This window comes from Callithrix jacchus, chromosome 10 (assembly GCF_049354715.1).
Source record: "Callithrix jacchus isolate 240 chromosome 10, calJac240_pri, whole genome shotgun sequence".
Taxonomy (NCBI): Eukaryota; Metazoa; Chordata; class Mammalia; order Primates; family Cebidae; genus Callithrix; species Callithrix jacchus.
The window spans coordinates 22,811,860-22,830,838 of NC_133511.1; the positions used below are offsets into that span (position 1 = coordinate 22,811,860).

Consider the following 18,979-nt stretch of genomic DNA (forward strand, 5'->3'; position numbering starts at 1 on the left):
AAACAGGAAAACATGTAGTCTTAGAATACCTCTTTGGTGACCTAATTATTTCTGCAATTATAACTATTGAGGGTCTACTCTTCACCAAGCATGGTTCCTATTATATGCTTTACCCTCTGGGCGTTGATTTCCCTTCTCTGAATCCTTAGGCCCAAGAGCACATGCTGCCACTGTCCTCACACACAGTCTGGTTTGTTTGCTGTCCTCTGTGACACTCCAGCTCGTCCTTGGCAAAAGGGTGTAGGCCAGTGAATCCAGAAAACTCCAAAGGCTTCATAAGAACATCATCATTTCAAAGACAGAAGAAAGAATAACTGCAAGATCACTCAATGCCCACGCGCCCTCACGCAGCACCCAGGCACCCTCCAGCCTTTCATTCCACTTGGGCTGAATGTGGACCCTTAACTCCTTTCTTCCTCAGTTTATAAACGTAAGTTTTTTGTGTCAATGTGTATCACCTGAGGTATACAGCAAAGCCATAACATATAAGACGCAAGCTTAGAAAAGGATGTCACCTCTCCTAGGTCAGACGATTCAGGTATGAATCTTCATTTCCATAATTTATGTCAAATGTGTCTTAGTACTTGCTCTTCCAAAACGTTTTTTCCCTTCCATGGGGATCTTGCTAAATGTGCATTCTGGTTCAGGGGATCTGGGTGAGGCCTGAGATTGTTGCATTTTCAACAAGCTCCCTAGGGAACCTACTGCTGCTAGTCTGAGGGTCATTCTTTTTTTTTTTCTTTTTTTTTTTGAGACGGAGTCTTACTCTGTTACCCAGGTTGGAGTGTAGTAGCAGGATCTCAGCTCACTGGAACCTGAGTAGCTGGAATTACAGGCACCTGCCATTATGCCTGGCTAATTTTTGTATTTTTTTGGGGTTTCACCATACTGGCCAGACTGGTCTTGAACTCCTGACCTCAAGTGAGTCACCTACCTAGGCCTCCCAAAGTGCTGGGATTACAGGTGCGAGCCACTGCATCTGGCCTGAGGGTCACTTTTAGAGTAGCAAGATACTCTACTACTAGGGTGACCAACTAAATGGCTTTGTTGGGACTGTCCCAGTTTTAGCACCGAGAATCCTGCATTTCATATCCTGAGAAACCTGCAGGACATGGGCAAACAGGATGGTTGGTCATCATATGCATGAAACAAATTTCAAGCCTCCCAGAGGAGACAGCATCACCTGGCAACCATCTTTCAGGGAAAGCTCACTGAATGCCCCCCCTCTCAATGCGCTGGGGTGGAGACAAGACACAGAAGCCGTAAGGCAGCACGGAGCCCTGCTGAACTCGGTGGGGTGCGGCTGCCACTCATAATGGGGGTCCTGGTCATGTGGGCCAGTAGGATGAGTAATGATTCAGGAGCCAGAAGACCTGGCTTCTAGTTTTGATTTGACTAACTAGCTGTGGTGACACCAGAAAAATTTCTTAACCTCTCTGATCCTCATCTGCAAAATGAAGGCTGACATCTGCCTCACAATGTTGTCTTGAAGATTAAATGTGCTAACATATAGATAGGCACTCAGCCTCAAAATCATATTTTTATTAATTAATTAATTACTTTTTTTGAGATAGGGTCTCGCTCTGTCACCCAGGCTGGAGTGCAGTGGTGTGATATTGGCTCACTGCAACCTCTGCCTCCCAGGTTCAAGCGATTCTCCTGCCTCAGCCTCCTGAGTAGCTGTGATTACAGGCATGAGCCACCACACTCAGCTAATTTTTTTATTTTTAGAAGAGACGAGGTTTCGCCATGTTGGCCAGGCTAGTCCCAAACTTCTGACCTCAGGGGATCCGCCCACCTTGGCCTCCCAAAATGCTAGAATTACAGGCATGAGCCACCACACCCGGCCAAAATCATATTTTAAAAGTCCCACCAAAACTTTCCGTGTTCACTTGTGTTTCTTCTGCACATGCTGTCTTGGTGATACCGAGGCAAGGTTAGTGGTGAGCAGGATGAACCTGCTGAGGTGGAAGCAAAAGAGGAAAGGAGAGGAAGAGGGCCTTAAACTCCATGCACCATGGCTGAGGTGGAAGCAAAAGAGGAAAGGAGAGGAAGAGGGCCTTAAACTCCATGCACCATGGAAGGAGCTCCTGAATTGGCTAAGAGCCCATTCATGACTCTTGCCATTCTCCCCAGAGGACTGAAAAGGGCCAGAAGAGTCAGTCAGCATTGCTGGAAAAAGGGCTTTGACTATGAATAAGGCTCAAGTTCAAAATAAAGCTGAAAGGGTCGGTGTGGTGGCTCACGCCTATAATCCCAGCGCTTTGGGAGGTCAAGGCGGGTGGATCACGAGGTCAGGAGTTCAAGACCAGCCCGCCAACATAGCGAAACCCTGTCTCTACTAAAAATACAAAAAATTAGCTGGGCATGGTAACACGTGCCTGTAATCCCAGCTACTCAAGAGACTGAGGCAGGAGAATTGCCTGAATCCAGGAGGCAGAGGTTGCGGTGAGCCGAGATCGCGCCATTGCACTCCAGCCTGGGTAACGAGCGAAACTCCGTCTCAAAAAATAAAAAAAATAAAAATAAAGCTGAAACGAGAGGCCACATGTCCTGAAAATTACTAAGTGAAAAGTGAATCCCTTCCCCTGGAAGGGGATTTTACATGCATTCGCTTGTGCATTCATACATGTGTTTGTTCCCTCATTCATTCATTTTGCAAGAATCTAACATGTGCCAGCTGCTCGCTGGGCTTGGTATTCCTGACAACACAACACTGTTCCCTGCTCACAGTCACCAGGAAAGACAGAGAACCGCAAACTGTACTATAAGATGCCACAAGCTATTCTAAAGGTGTGGACAAGGTGCTCTGGGAGGTCAGAGGGGTGACTACACTGACTGTCTGGAGAGTGAAGGAAGCCTCTGTAGATGAGGCAGTGGATGGGAAGGAGCTTGGTCAGGCCAGAAGTGGTGAAGAGGTAGCTGTAATTACAGGGGATGGAATTACAGCATGGAGGTCTTCAAGAGCAGGGTAGGGGACCAGGGGACAAAGCACCACCATTAGCTTAGGCCAAGGAGAGCAAAGACTTTCAGGAGTGGGTCTCTCGAAAAGGTTGTGGGGTGAGAATTTGGGTGAGTGGGGGAGGGAGAAAGGAAAAGGGGCAATGCAGGAAGGAAAGATGAGCTTGACAAGTTCACGTTGGTCTTGGTTCTCTGCCTGTCTTCTTAAGAGCAGGCCAATTTGGCACAGAGGGAGAGAGAGAGCGAGTGAGGGAGCAGGAGGAAGGTCAGGCTGAGGCAGCAGCAGGTGGGGACGGTCACTTGCATTCCTCAGGGCTTGGGAAGCTGCAGGGCTCCGGGAACAGGGTGTGAAAGGCAGTGGAGCAGAGAAGGAGGCTCGGAGAGGTGGCCTCGTTTCCGGCCTCCCCTCCTTGGGGGTGGAGCAGAGGAAAGGCGGAGCTGGCTGCCCTTCGCTATTGGTTGGAGTAGAGTGGGGTAGAGCTCCCCCAGGGGAAGGCAGATGGGGACCAGCCTTCCGCTGATAACCCAGACTTCACCTGCCTGGCCCAGGACTTCATTCTGAGTGGGAGTTCTAGGCTCACAGGAATCTGGGACATCAGTTTAGCCCTCTTTAATGAGGAGAAAAATTGTACTTTGCTGTTCAGGTCAGTGGGAAGAAAAACAACAACAGATTTTTCTTCTCACCTTGAGGTTTTCCTTTCCTCCTATTTTAAAAGGAAACGTAATTCAACACATCTGGGATTTGGGGGTGGGGCTCTTTGGAGTCTAATTTTGGTCGGGACAAATGACTGCCTGGAGATTGGGGGATGAGGAACTTGCAGCTCCTTGTTAGGCCAAAGCCCCACAGGCCAGGCCTCCCAGGGGCCTCCCGTCTGTCTGTATGTCACTGTACCTATGTGACCTGACTGCCTCATCAAGCCTGCTTCCCAGATCAGTACTGAAGAGGGCAAACTTTGCTCATGTGTGCTGTTTTGCTCTACTCAAGCTGTACAGCCTAGGATGGAATACCTTACCTTTTATGTCTCACTTTTGTATCCTGTAATACAGGGACAATAATACCAATCTCACAGGTTGTTGTAAGGATATAAGAAATTACTTGTCTGGAAGTCCCTAGCACAATGCCTAGTCCATACTACTTGCTCAATTAAACATTGCTTAACACTGAAAGCAGAAATGAACCAATCACTTATGGTCCCAGGCTGGGGCAGCCTAAATTGGCAAAGGCACTCGGGGGCATGGAGTCAAGAGGTTAGAGCCCAGGAAAAGAAGACTCACAGCTGTGATATGCCAAGCAGCATAGAAGGGCACCTCTTGCCTAGGGCTGAATAACACAAAAAGTTGCTCTCCCAGACCAGCTGTGGAGAGTAGGGGCACAGATAATCTGTGAGACTCTTTTTCTTTTTCTCTTTGAGATGGAGTCTTGCTCTGTCATCCAGGCTGGAATGCAGTGGTCCAATCTCAACTCACTGCTGCAAACTCCGTCTCCCGGGTTCAAACAATTCTCCTGCCTCAGCCTTCCAAGTAGCTGGGATTTCAGGTGTGTGCCAATACACCCAGCTAATTTTTATGTTTTTAGTAGAGATGGGGTTTCGCCATGTTGGCCAGGCTGGTCTTGAACTCCTGATTCCAGTGATCTACCCACCTCGGCCTCCCAAAGTGCTGGGATTACAGGAGTGAACCACGGAGCCTGGCCGGAGTCTGTGAGCCTTTTGTGGACCTGGAGCAGGGCAATATTCCCCAAAGGACACTAGGGGCTTGCCTGTAGGGTGAGGAACCACCATGGCTGAAACCCCGAATGCTGGTGCTGATGGCCTAGTGGCCGCTGACTTCAAGCAGACCCTCCAAATCTCTCCCAGAAAGGAAACTCATGATAATAACAACAGACATTCATTTACTATTTATTACATACCAAGTAGAGTGTTAAAACTCTTATGCATCACCTCATGTAATCTTCACACACGTACAAAAAAAAAAACAAAAACAACAACCAAAAAACCCTGTGACATTGTTACTAGATGCAATGGCTGATGAGAAAACTAAGGTTAGGGAGGTGAAGTAACTTGCCCAAGGTCACACAATTTTGAAGTAGCCATGCCTGGCTTCCAGTAGCGTCTGGGGACCCCGGGGGCTGATTCTTATAGCGGTTACTCCACGGCTGGGCCACGTGGAAGCCGTGTGTGCCTTCCCTGCTGTTCCCTTGAAGAGTGATTGGAAATAATTGGAACTGTCATTGGAAGTAATGAGAAGTGACAGAGGTTGGGTTAGAAGGCTTATTGCTCCGAGTCTGAACGATCCCCAAAAACCCAAGCCTAAATTTAAACAATGAAGTCACAAAGCAATTTCCCTCTCAGGGATTTCATTTTTTCTCTTTTCTTCCCCACCAAGAAAAGAAGTATAACTATATCGGGGCTGAGTCTCTGTTTAGTGCAGTGGCTTTCTCCTGGAGCAGAAAATTTCTCTTTGGCTTGATCCTATTCACTTTCCACGTGGGGTAATACCATACAAACCTGGGGTGAATAGATGGCCATTCTTAATTAAGAGATCCAAATTCACGGATGCATTTCTTTTTCTTTCCTTTTTTAAGAAAATACCTCATGAGGATGAGGACCTAGAGGTAGCTGTGTGGCTGGCAGGTTGTGGTGAAGAATGATACCATAACCTTCAATAGGCAAGGACACTGGAAGTCTCAATCTCTCCAGGAAGCTCCTGGCTGGATGCCAAGGATGCACTGATTAATCCTATTCTTTTCTGATGCTGATGGGTGATCCATCATCCCACCGGCTGCTTATTTTGTGCGATCTCAATAATGAGCAAGTGCTCTGAGGGGCAGAGGAATAGCAGACACAGTCTCTGAAGACCTGCATGATGAGAAATACACAGCAGACAGCACACGATGAAGCGGCTTCCTCTTTGGGACTCAGAATCCTTGGTACTTTCCTCCAAAATAGCATCCTCATATATCTGACATTCCTTGTTTGTGAATACATGTCTCCCACTGAGCTGTGTTCTTAGAAGGTAGAAAGGGAGCCTTTTGTATTATCGGGGTCTCAGAGCCCAGCTAGGGGCCTGAACTCTAGCAGGCACACCCTCTCTGTAATTGTTTTGTGTGAGACAGCGTGTGCCTGAAGTAGGAAATGTTACCGCTTGGATGTGAGCCCTAAAGAAGATCTTAAAAGGGAGATCAGTGAGCTGCTCCCACCATCCGTGAAATAGAATGTGCTCAGAAGCTGCTCTGTAAACACCAGGAGGTCAGCTTAGCTCAGCCTTTTCATCCTCTACAGTCTCTGTGCCTTCCTCTTCCTCCTCTTCCTCCTCCTTCTCTCCTTTCTTCTCCTCTGCCACCATTCGTGACCTGAACTTTCCACATCCCCCTTGCTGCCTCTCTTTACAAAAACCTCCCGTATTCCACATCCACAGAGGGACTGTTCTGAAGATAGTTGCCCATTTTCTCTACTCAGTATGGGCACAAAGGAAACAGCTTTCTCCCCTGCCTGCTCTTGAAACAAAGCAGCATTCAGTCTTATCACCGCCAGGCTTTGGCTGAGGCTTCACACACAGTGACCCAAATGACTGCTGCTAACAAAATAAAGGTTTCATTTCGGCATTCTTCCCCATTTTGGTCTGTATGGCGCCAAAGGCAATAAACTTTTCTTTTTCCAGAATCCAGACATTTAGAAAACTCAGATAACCAGTACTTGAAGGGGAGGAAGGTATGATTTGCATTTTTTTCTTTAGGAAACAATTAAGTCAGAACTGCTGAAGACAAGACTTTAAGTCGAAAAAGCAACAGATGAGGTGAGTCATACCCAATCCATAAACCACACTGTCCACAGTCTCAGGATAGTGCTAACAAGGGAGGCTCATGTATCTGACCCCAAAGCATCTGACCTCTTGGGTACTAGAAAATCTTCTTATTAGAAGGAACACTAGTAATCCATGTACACTGTATGTAGAAGCAGTTCTGAGTTATGAACAATAGTCATTCAAACACTTTCTTAACCATTGGAATGGAGTGTGGGAAGGGGAAGGGTAATAAGTGTCCTGCAGAACTTTCCACTTTGGGGTTTAAAGATGCATCTCTGCTTCAGCCTGATCCACTCTTCTTAGTAACACAGGGCCTTGATTTCAGAATAACCGTGTGTCTCCTGGTAAGTGGAAAACACATGGTTTTTGGAACCCAAAGTCCTGGGTTGGAGTCCTAGCTCAGCTGTTTACTAACAGGGTATTCTAGAGAAGCTCACTTTATTTCTCTGAGCCTCCATTTATGTATCTGTAAAATGGAGCAATCATGATACTTACTCTCAAAGAGTGATTTGAGGATGAGATAAGGTAGTTAATGTACTTTGTAAACTGCCAAACCTTCTACAAATGTTAGAGATTATACTGTCATAATATTCCTGCCCATATAATCCCCTCTCAGAGTACTACAAGTGGACTAGTAATATACAATTTATGTTTCAAAATCCAACCACAAGTTCAAATCCAGGCAAGGAATCCATTAAACTGTACATTTACTAGCTGTGCTTTATATGCACATTATGCCTTAATTTTAAAAGTGGAAGAAAATGGCCAGGTGTGGTGGCTCACATCTGAAATCCCAGCACTTTGGGAGGCCGAGGTAGGCAGACCACTTGAGATCAGGAGTATGAGATCAGCCTGGCCAACATGGTAGAACCTCATCCCTACTAAAAATACAAACAATTAGCTGGGCTCGGTGGCGGGTGCCTGTAATCCCAGCTACTCAGGGAGTTGAGGCAGGAGAAGCGCTTGAACCTGGGAGGTGGAGGTTGTAGTGAGCTGAGATCATGCCCCTGCACTCCAGCCTAGATGACAGAGCAAGACTCTGTCTCAAAAATAACAATTAAAAAAAAAAAAAGATGGGCATGGTGGCTCATGCTGGTAATCCCAACAGTTTGGGAGGCTGAGGCGGGCAGATCATCTGAGGTTGGGAGTTCAAGACCAGTCTGACCAACATGGAGAAACCCCATCTCTATTAAAAATACAAAATTAGCTGGGCTTGGTGGAGCATGCCTGTAATCCTAGCCATTTGGGAGGCTGAGGTAAGAGAACAGCTTGAACCTGGGAGGCGCAGGTTGCGGTGAGCCAAGATCGTGCCATTGCACGTCAGCCTGGGCAACAAGAGAAAAACTCTGCCTCAAAACAAAACAAAACAAAACAAAACAAAAGCAGCTTATGCTTACAAATAGTTTTACACTGTAGCTCCTCTGCACTAGTCTATCTTGAGTGTCCATGCTTGGGGTTGTTCTGTAGGTAACATTGGTTAGGATAAGGTCATTTTGGTGAGTATTTCAGTTACTGAACTTCCTGGGTGGGGGGATTGGGCCATCACCTTGAACCTGAATGGTGCTCCCTGGCTAACAGTGCCACAGGGCAGTTCCAGGATGGAGGTTACTACTGTTCTCTTCCAATCAGTTCGTTGGCCCCTCTGGTTTATCATCATGTGCTACCAATTGCCGTGAGTGAATAGTGCCTGAAACAATCAGATAAGCATGGTGACACCCATCTGTTCCTGATCACAAGCACATCTGGACCAGCCAGAAAATTCTCAGAATTCAAAATACTCAGAGAATGTTAGCGGTGTAAGGAAACTTAGAGATAACCTTAATCTCATGTTTTCATTTTACACAGGAGGAAACTAAGACTCAGAGTGGTATGATTATCCTAGGATCACCCAGAAAAATGATTAAGGAGCTAAAGCTATTGATTTCCAGTTCCTTGTACACATACACCCACATCTTTGGGACTGTGGGTATTAATTCCTTTTTCCTGAATGCACCAGACATCCTGACACTGCAGATTTCCCAGGACTTCCAATGATGATGACTAAATTGAAATGTTATGACGCCGACCTGATTTTTCAGGCAATTTCTCATATAATAAAAACCAATGCCAATTATTCAGCATTTAGCTCACTAAACTGAAGCATCACAAGATCAGCTGTGATCTTGAAGCTTAAGTACATGCACTGAAAAGGAAGGAGAGACGTTTTTCTATTTCAAAAGTGTGTAACGGGACAGATCATGGAATTAGGGTTCCAGTCTTGGCCCTTCTCTAGCTGTATAACCTTAGCCAAGCCTCTCTGAACTTTGGTTTTTTCTTCATCCTAAAAGAAGAGTTAGGTTTAGATCAAAGATCAACTTAGGTTCCAAGGAAAGGCATCAGGAGGTCTCAATGAAGTCTTAAATATTATTGGCAAATTTGATATATACATGTCTTTTCCTAAGAAGTGGTTTTGTGATTTTCATCAGATAAAGGAGCTGGGACTAAAAATTTTAAGAACTATTGATTCAGACAGTCTCTTAGTTTTCCTTCAGTTCTGGCAATCTTTGACCTTACCTTTAAAAAATATCCATCATCATTAGATACATTCATGAAACAATACTCATGTGTACCCTGCCCAGATGAGCACAAGACAAAAATAGGATGTGACTAGACATAAGCCTCCAGGGAATATATCATTTGATGATCATCACCATTAATGTGAGAAGATGAGGGTAGGACATGGAATCCTACTGAGACCTGTCATTATCTCACAGACCAATGGACTATGCATTCATGCCTTCTTCAAACTCACTTTCTGAGAAACCAAGCTCCTTTCCCTTCCTGGCAGGAGTTTCAATGAACAAGACTATTTTTAATCTGGTACTAGCACACACAATGTAACAAAATAAATTTATATGACAAATATATTATCTGGTCCCTATTCCTGTAATGTTCTTTGTAGAATTTTTAAAAAATAGGACTGATCCTTGCATTAATAGACAAGGAAGCTCGAAGCAGGCTGAATTAGAACTTGGCTTCTCACTACTGGGTTATCCCACAGTCAAAGGGTAGTGATGTTCCAAATTTTTCACCTCTCTTGACCTTAAACATTTCAAATGTTTCAAAAATCCAATTCTCTCTTAACAAGTAGTTCACAAGTGTTTATGCAAGGTACTGAAGCTAGTTCACAGGTGAATGAGTCACTGTCCCTGTCTTCATGGAGCTTCCATTCTAATGGGGTGTTAGATAAGCATTTGGAACATCATAATATAAAGTAGCATAAGAGGAAGGCTATTGGGACTCAAAGTTCCAATAGACTACTAAAAAAAAAGTATATTCAGCTGGTAAACCACGGAGAGGTGTATGGAGGAAGTGGCATCTGAGGTGAGACTTGGGGAGTGAACATGATTTGGATCTGAAGGAAGAGGAAAGAAGGAGGCATTTTTGGTGGAGGGGTTATCATAAACAAAAGCATAGAATTAGAAAGAAGCATGGGACATGTTTTGGGAGCAGGAAGTAATTCAGGTTTCCTGCTGAGTATCTGGAGGTGAGGAGAAGAAGAGCTGTAAATGACATTTGGTAAAAATCTTTGATGTCAGAATGAAGTGTTTGTACTCAATACTAAAAGCAAGGAAACTACTAAAGGTTTTCGGAGGAAGAGAGAAAAACCACAGAATTATAGAAATCTTGAATTTAACATTCCCCACCCTTACGCCTATTGTACAGACAAGGGAGTCAGAACAAGAACCTAAGAACCTGGAGAGCTTGGCAGGCTCCTAAGTCCTAGCTTGGTGTATTCTACCGGTGGCCTCACAAGGTTTCTAGAGTAGCAGCGTGCAGGATGGAGGAGAGAGGACAGGCAAAACAGGAGTGTGGCAGCTACTGGAGTCACCCAGGAGAGAAGCTAAGGTGGCACAATGAGGACCGGAACGTTAAGGGAGTGGGCAGGGTAGTGGGTCAAAAGAGGGGCTGAACCGCAGAGCCCCTTCTCTCTTCTCCATGGAGCTCAGAGCACTGCTCGTTCATTCACATCAGAGGGGTGGGTTATTTGACCTCACTCATTGGCAGGTCCAGGAAGCACGGAGTCAAGTGGCCCACAGTTGAGATGATGAGCACTCTCCACCCTCCCAGCCCCTCTTCACTACTGTACAAGCTTTAGAAATCTTAGAAGAAGAAAAAGAGAGGCCAAAAGTCATGTCAGCCATGATCAGAAACAGCCCTGGAACTGCCCCTTTAAAGGATCAGTATGATGGTTTCAGAATTCAGACAACTTTGTGTGTTGTGTTTTCTTTCTGTCTTTTCTGAAGAGTGTCGAAGCATATCATGGCTCCAAACCACTTCTCAAATAAAGACAGGAGCTCACAAAGTGTTAATTTTTCTTCCCTTTCCCAGACCTCTCCTACAGGTCCCGCTGAGCTCTTACATTCCTTGAAGAGGATGGTGAGATCAAAGAGCCAGGCACACGTGGTAGAGGGTAAGCACTTCGAGAATGTCTGCAGCCACAGGAGGCCACAATGCGCTTTAGCAAGCTCTCTCTTGAGCCAGGTAGCCTGCGCCCAAATTCCATCTCTGCTGATTATGAGTGTGTGGCCTTGAGCAAGTTACTTGGCCTTTTTACACCTTAATTTCTTCATCTGTAAAATGAGGGTAGCCAACAGGGATGGTTGGGCAGCCAATAGGCCTGATGTGAAGAACAAATGAGCTACCAAGATAACACATATGAAGTGTTAAGTACAGCAAGGCCTATTAGCTGTTTTTAATAAGGCAGCTCAGAAATTTCATTCTACTAAATATCTGGTAATTGGTAGCTTAGTGGTAGAGGCCAGTAAAGGGGACAAAGGTGCCATCCAGCTGCACCAGATGTGCACAGAACAGTATTACAATAGTCGGTTAATATCTAAAAGAGTTTAGCAAATAACCCCTCCCCACCTGCCCTACTTGAGCAATAGTTTGGCTTAGTCCACCTCCTTCATTCCTCTAACTTGAGCGATTATCAGCCTGAGGCTGGCCTAGATGGCATGCATATAGTCTAGTTGGTTTGTAAGGTTTCAAAAAAGAAAACTCTAGCCACGTGTTTCAGGGTTTGGTGGTTCTTGTAGACACCAGCCTCTTTCAAACCCTTGGTGTTGTAGTATAGAAGGGACTTAGGAACCATCTAGTATTCCCGTTTCAGAGCTAAACAAGTGGAAGCCCTGGATGAGGAGTAAGTTGCCTGAGGTCACCCAGGTAGTCGGTTCAAAACCAGGACTAGTTCTCCCGTGCCCTGGTGTTCAGAGTAGTGCTTGCTCTTGATCACACCTGGCTGGCTTGTTGATTTTCTGATCTCCAGCTAACTGTTGGGCCTGCCTCCAGTGCATCCCACACTTCAGGGTGCACAGGATGACTGGCCTTTGGCTCTTCCTATCTGCCTTCCCTGCCCTGGCTCCTCAGACATTCCCGATGCCTCCAGTGTGCTCCTGCCACCCACATCCTGATGTTCTCTCCTGCAAACCTGCCTCTGCCTAAGGGCTTCTGAGGCCCCAAGAGTCCTGCCTGGGGGGCCCCAGGAAGAGACGCTCAGGAGGACTCTTCCCTTTGCCCTGGAGTCTGTTTCAGGAAAAAGTGATGTTTGCTCTATTTCCCTCTTCTGGCTCCTCTGCTCCGTTTTTTCCAAGTCTTCTTCACTCTCTGTGCTTGGTCACCCCCAACTTTGCCCTTCTGCTTTACATTCCTGTTCTGCTCTCTTTCTGTCTCCTTCCCAGCCCTTCCCCTTTCCTCTTTTCTTTCCTTCCCTGTGTCACTGGCATCTTCCCGGTGCTCCTTGGGCCCCGCCCTTTTTCCCTCTCCCCTTTCCTCTCCAACCCTGCCTGCCCCCAGCTCCGCTAACCCTTTAACACATCTGTTTCCAATCTGAGCCTCGGAGGCGCCTGTTTGAAACAACAAAAAACCCCCATCCTCAGGAACCTGGCACAAAAATTCCTGGATAAACCTTCCCTCCACCCATTCTCCACTTTTCCCTGATACACCAGAAACTAAACACCGCCCGAAAGAGGACCCTGCACATCAAACCGTTCACAGCCAAACTCGACCAGGAAACCCCCCAGCCCCCAAGCCTGCTCCCGGGCCCAGATGTGCGAGACAATCTAGATGGCCGACTGGGCGGTCCTGGGTTACCAGATGTGCTCCTCCGTGGCCAGGAGGCAGGGACGGAAAAGCAGGCTCACTCCGGGGGCTGCGGGGACAACCGTTCAGAATCAGCGTCTTCCCCGGACGCAGCGCTGCGTTTGCCCACGGCCATCCGAACTCCCGCCCTCCCAGAGGCACTCACCTAGCAAGAGGAGGCGGAGGAGGGACATCCCGATCCCGGGACGCGGGCGCTTCCCCGCTCAGCAGCTGCCTGGCTCCTGGGCGGCCGGGCGCCTCCGACGGACCTCGGGCGAGCTGGGCGCGGCGCCTAGGGGTGCGCGCGGGGTGGCTGCAGCCATGTGCCAAGGGGGACCCGGCCCCGCGCCTTGCGCCCCGAGCCCCGCGTCCCCGGGGAGCACAGGGGCTCCCGGAGCTTGCCCCACCAGCTCGCGCGCAGACGGGAGCCGGGACCAGGGTCGGAGGGGTGGGGAAAGGCGAGGCAGAAAGACGCTACCGCTTCGTGGAACACTTTTCCCTGTTTGGAAAGGAAAAGGAGTGAAGAAGGGGGGGGGGGAATTCAGCTGGAACCACATGGTTGCCTCCTACCGCAGCCCCTCCCTCTCTCCCTTGCTGCTCCCTCCCTCCCTCTCTCCCTCCCGCTCAGCGTTTGGGGTTAGCGGTGGGGGCCGGTGAAGGAGAAGCGTGAGCTGGCGGGGCGGGAGGGCCGGGGAGGCTTGGGGCAGTGCAGGGGCGGGTGGGTGGAGAGGCGCCCGGCGTAGGATTGATTCTCTGTAAGAGGCATCGGTGACACCTCGGCTGAGAGCCCGTGGACGAGGCCTTGTCAGTTCCTCTCTGCTCTCACTCTGTCCTTCTCTCCACTTCTCTCTGGCTTCTTTTTCACCCTCCTTTCTCTCTGCTTCCTTGTCTCTCGCCAATCTGGCATATCTTTCTTTCATCTCTTCCTCTCCACGTCTCCTTATTTGCATTCTTCTTGCCTCTCCCTCTCTCCTCCGGCCCTCTCCCTTCTGTGCTCTGCCCTCTTCTCGCCTCTCCTCTCCCTCCCTGTCTGGTTCTGTCGGTGTGAAGCCACCAGAATGAGCAGGCCGACGTGCGGGGCGCGGAGGTGGGCAGCGAAGGTAGCCGGCGCCTGGCGGGCCAGGGCTCTCCCCACCGACTGCCTGCTTTGGCACTCTGCGACCACCCTTGGCCTGGCTTTCCTGGGACACTTCGCGTTCGCTCGCTTTCTGCTGTCGGTATTTGCAGCAGCGCGCTCTCAGATCCGGACAGAGTTAAGCTAGTCAGCACCCAGGGGACTGGGGACCCACAGCGCGGTGGAAGGCGGTCTATTGAGAAGCTTTGTAGCAAAGTGCTCTGCACGTGGCCCTTCCAAAACGTGCACCACCTCCTTTCAGAAAGAACAGAAGGCAGGAGTATCCCCCTGGTGCCAGGGCTTGGGTTCGCGGGCTCCAGTAACCCGGCCCAGAAGGCTCCTGGAGGCAGGAGGCTGGTGGCTCGACGGGGGCGGAGGGTGGGTTCCGGGGAGACCAACCCCGGGGTCACCAACCCCGGGGTCGGCCCCTGGGAGTCTGTCCTTCACTACCTTGCTGCTCAGCAGTAGCGGGGGGCGGCGAGAATAGGAAAGTACAGTGAGGGTGGCGCTCAGATCTCAGCTGCCTGGACCTTAAGCCCTGCCCTTGTGCCCCAGGCCTCCCAGAAACTCTGGTCCCAGTCTCTGAATGTCCCTGGAGGGCTTCTCCCTCAGCAGCCCATAAGGACGCAATCGCTCACCTTCGGCCCAAGTTGGAAGAGGGGGACCGGGCTCTTGAGAAGGAAGATTGCGCGGGGGGAGGGCGCGCTGCTGAGTCACACATTTGCCTCGTTTTCCCAACCCTCTTTTCAGGACTCTTAGTCCTCTCTAACGATCTAGTCCTGCCCAGATGTAAGGAAAATCCGTCCCATTTCGCAGACGAGGAAAGCAAAGGCCTCACTCAAAGACGTCTCACTCAAAGAGGGTCACTCAAAGGATTCGCAAAAGCTGGAGCTTTGCTTTAGAGGAATTGCAGCGTTTCTCCACTCACTCCCTCACCCCTTCAATACCTACGTGTTAGGCATCCACTCTGTGCCAGGTGCTTTTTTAGGTGTGAGGACACAAAGCAAGTAGAACTTGGAAACTGACACTTTAAAAAATAGGAGTATGTCATGGACACCAACTATGGACCCAGAATCATATTATTGACCTTTTAATATGATTCTTCTTATACTGGGAGAGTCATTGGAAAGAAGCACCACCCCTTAGCATAAACAGGAAGACAAGGAAACTATAACTTAGCGAGGCCTAAATCTCTTGCCCCAGATGAAAAACTATTAAAATGCTTGGTCGGGCGCGGTGGCTCACACCTATAATTCCAGCACTTCGGGAGGCTGAGGCGGCTGGATCACGAGGTCAAGAAATCGAGACCATCCTGGTCAACGAGGTGAAACCCTGTCTCTACTAAAAATACAAAAATTAGCTGGGCATGGTGGCGTGTGCCTGTAATCCCAGCTACTTGGGAGGGTGAGGCAGGAGAATTGCTTGAACCCAGAAGGTGGAGGTTGCGGTGAGCCGCAATCGTACCATTGCAATCCAGTCTGGTAACAACAGCGAAACTCCGTCTCAAAAACAAACCAACAAAATGCTTCTATTCCAATATTAATATTCTAATATTTAAAAATATTATTTTTATATTGACAAGTGTTTAAAAGGTCTCTTTGACTCCTAAGTAACTTTATTTTCCATTTTAAACTAATTGTCTAATAAGGGAAATAGGTACATTCACAACTATAATTTGTATATGTCGAAAAAACAGTAATTTTTTTTTTTGAGACAGGGCCAGGTTCACTGCAACCTCTGCCTCCTGGCTCAAGTGATCCTCCCACCTCAGCCTTCCAAGTAGCTGAGACTACAGGTTCGCACCACCATGCCTGGCTAATATTTGTATTTTTTGTAGAGACGGGGTTTTGCTATGTTGCCCAGGCTAGTCTCAAACTCCTGGGCTCAAGCAATTCACCTGACTCGGCCTCCCAAAGTGCTGGGATTACAGGTGTGAGCCACCGTGCCCAGCCCAAAACACTAATTCTTAAAGGTTGGAGAAGGTGGCAGAAAAACTACATAGAGAAGGGAATGTTTTCGTTGTTTCTGCTTTACAGTTTTTTTTTTTAATTGACATTTCAGGCTTACGAAAAAGTTGCAAAATAGCACAAAAATTCTTCACCCAGATTCCTCCTTTTATTTCTCTCCAGAGGCAGTGTTTTTGCAGAAGTTTTTAAAGCCCCACCTCCACCCCTCCATTGCTGGTGGCCTTTCTCAAGAACCTGGTAATGCCAGTGCTGTTTATTGCTTGAGGACTGGTGTGCACATGAAGACAGATGTGTGTGGGTGTAGGCAGATATGTGTTTCAACCCACATTGCTCAAGCCGAAGGTAACAGGAGCCTTCAGCTCCAGGTCATTAGTCACCAACACAGGAAATGATTAAACCAGGCTAAGATTGGGTCGCAAACACTCAATTTTCCCAGGCCCAAGTCTTACAGCCAGTGGGTATTTGGCACATAGTTTTGAGAAGATTTGTGTGTCCCTTGAAGGTGCCCATCTCTAAATCTGCAACCTCTTTTCTATTGTCATGGGTCATGGCAGGAAGAGCAGAGACAGTGCTTCTGGGATGGTTGGTAAGTCACAACCCATCTTTACTAGCGCTGGGACCCACTCTGGGCTGGGTGCCTCGGAGGATCCCAAGAGTGTGTTACCATCCTTACCCTGAATGGACCTCTCAACTGAAAGGGAGAAAAAAACATCAACATGAGAAATGTTTCAACAACAATTCAAGCAAGTTATATAGTTAGACGCCAGAGTAAATTATCCTGACAATGAAGTAACAGTGGGAACTCCAAGAAAGGAAGGAGCACCTTAGGCTGGGGTGATTGCGGAGAGCAACGACGGAACCAGCCCTTGGGGGATGAACAGAATTTCATTAGGAGAGAGGAGCTGGGGAGGGCCTTGGGTGGGGGCATTCCTGGACAAAGACGTGGAGTTAGGAGTAGCTTTCACATATTGAGGGGGCACTGAACGAAATGAAACGCTTGAAAGGAAAATTGTTGTTGAAGCAAAATGCCCTGGGGGCAAAATCATGACAAGTTCGGACTGTGAGGCAAAAGATTCTAGAACTTGTTCTGCAGCTTCTCCTCCAGGCTCTTTAAAAAAAATTAAGAAAAAGTATCTTGATGAGAACCATATTTTAGGAAGTGGAAACTGGCAGCTTCTGCCCAAAGGTGACCCCAAGGGTTGGCCAGGGGGGAGAACTTTCACGACTTTATATCTATCAAGCTGCCTTTGTCTCAGTATTTTGTAGAGTGATATACATACACAGCTTCAAGACACTTCCTTTGTCCTTTCCAATTTCTGGAGAGCCAAGGAGTACCACCCTAAACCTCCCCTTTGCAGGAATTCTGGAGCCACCACAGGGAGTGTGTGATGCATTGGAAAAGACACCTGAAGGACAAGAACTGTTTAGAACCCACTGCACTAAACAGGCAGATACGATGAGGGTAATGTAGAAGACATTTGGAAGAAAGATTAGATAGGGTTAAGCACATCACAAATCATTGTGGGTGAAAGGAGTGGAAGAGAAAAGAGGCACCAAATATGAGTGTAAACGACTAAAAACATTGTTATATATGCCAAGATTGGCAGCAACCACTAATTTACCTCCTGGTATATTCCAGAGATCATAAGCATGATTAATAGGTATCACATTACAATGAGGAAACTAAGGTTGAGCAAGATTAAATACATTGCATATCATCCCATGGTTGTAAATGATTGAGGCAGTATGTAAAGTCAGCAGCTTCAAACCTTTTACACCTCACTGTCTTTTGATAGCACTACTGACACACTAGGGAAGTTGGGTAAGTTAACTTGTCAGGAATGGAAAGATAAATTACCCAATTAGTTGGAGACATGGTAACTGAAGAGATGATAAATCATCATCCATCCATCCATCCCTCCATCCTTCTTTCTATTCTTTGTTTGTTTTTGAGATGGAGTCTTACACTGTCACCTGGGCTGGAGTGCAATGGCGTAATCTTGGCTCACTGCAACCTCCACCTCCCAGGTTCAAGCGATTCTCCTGCCTTAGCCTCCTGAGTACATGTGATTATAGGCACAAGCCACCATGCCGGCTACTTTTTGCATTTTTAGTACAGACGGGGTTTCACTATGTTGGTCAAGCTGGTTTCGAACTCCTGACCTTGTGATCCCCCTGCCTCAGCCTCCCGAAGTGCTGGGATTACAGGCGTGAGCCACTGCACCCTGCCCATCTTTCTATTTTTTCTTTCAATCAATAATTTCACAAATCTTTGTTAAACACCTACTATACACCAAGAACTGGAAAATCAATGGGGAAGAACAGAAAAGTTGTCCTTACCCTGCAGAAGCTTCTGGTGAGTTAAGTGAGATGAACAACCAACAAGCAATTACATGGCGTGAGAAATGCTCTGCTCGGGAAAGGGCAGAGTGCTATGGAGATTATAGCAGGACCTTACACCTAGTGTAGGAGATGCCAGAAAGACATCCTGTCCCGTGAACTGCGGGGGAGAGAAGTGCAGTGGGAAGAGGGAGACCTGTGTTCTTCTCTCATCTCATACCTGGAAACCATGGACCTTGTCTTTTTTTTTTTTTTTTTTTGAGAGGGAGATTTGCTTTGTTGCCCAGGCTGGAGTGCAGTGGCACAATCTCAGCTCACTGCAACCTCCAACTCCCGGGTTCGAGCAATTCTTGTGCCTCAGCCTCCTCCTCCTGAGTAGCTGGGATTTACAGGCACCCACCACCATGCCCGGCTGATTTTTGTATTTTACTAGAGATGGACTTTCACCATGTTGCCCAGGCTGGCCTTGAACTCGTGAGCTCAGGCAATCCACCTGTTTCAGCCTCCCAAAGTGCTAGGATTACAGGCATGAGCCACCGTGCCTGGCTGCGGACCATGTCTTTTAATCTTTTTGAGGTCCAGCATCCACCTAGGACCCATCCTCACAGATGACAATACAAGCTCATGGGGACACTCAGGAGAAGGCAGCTGATGGAAAGGGTTCTGCCTGAAG

The 18,979-nt window shown here is 47.7% G+C and overlaps 1 protein-coding gene across 1 annotated transcript in view; it reads right to left on the minus strand.

The window, feature by feature from the left end:
* Positions 1–13,406, minus strand: part of CLMP (CXADR like cell adhesion molecule) — a 135,411-nt gene extending 122,005 nt beyond the window's left edge. The window contains exon 1 of the mRNA XM_003734128.7: positions 13,052–13,406. Within this exon, the coding sequence (XP_003734176.1) occupies positions 13,052–13,079 (28 nt within the window). The 5' untranslated portion in view covers positions 13,080–13,406. The remainder of the gene's footprint in view (positions 1–13,051) is intronic.
* Between the last annotated feature and the right edge of the window lie 5,573 nt (positions 13,407–18,979).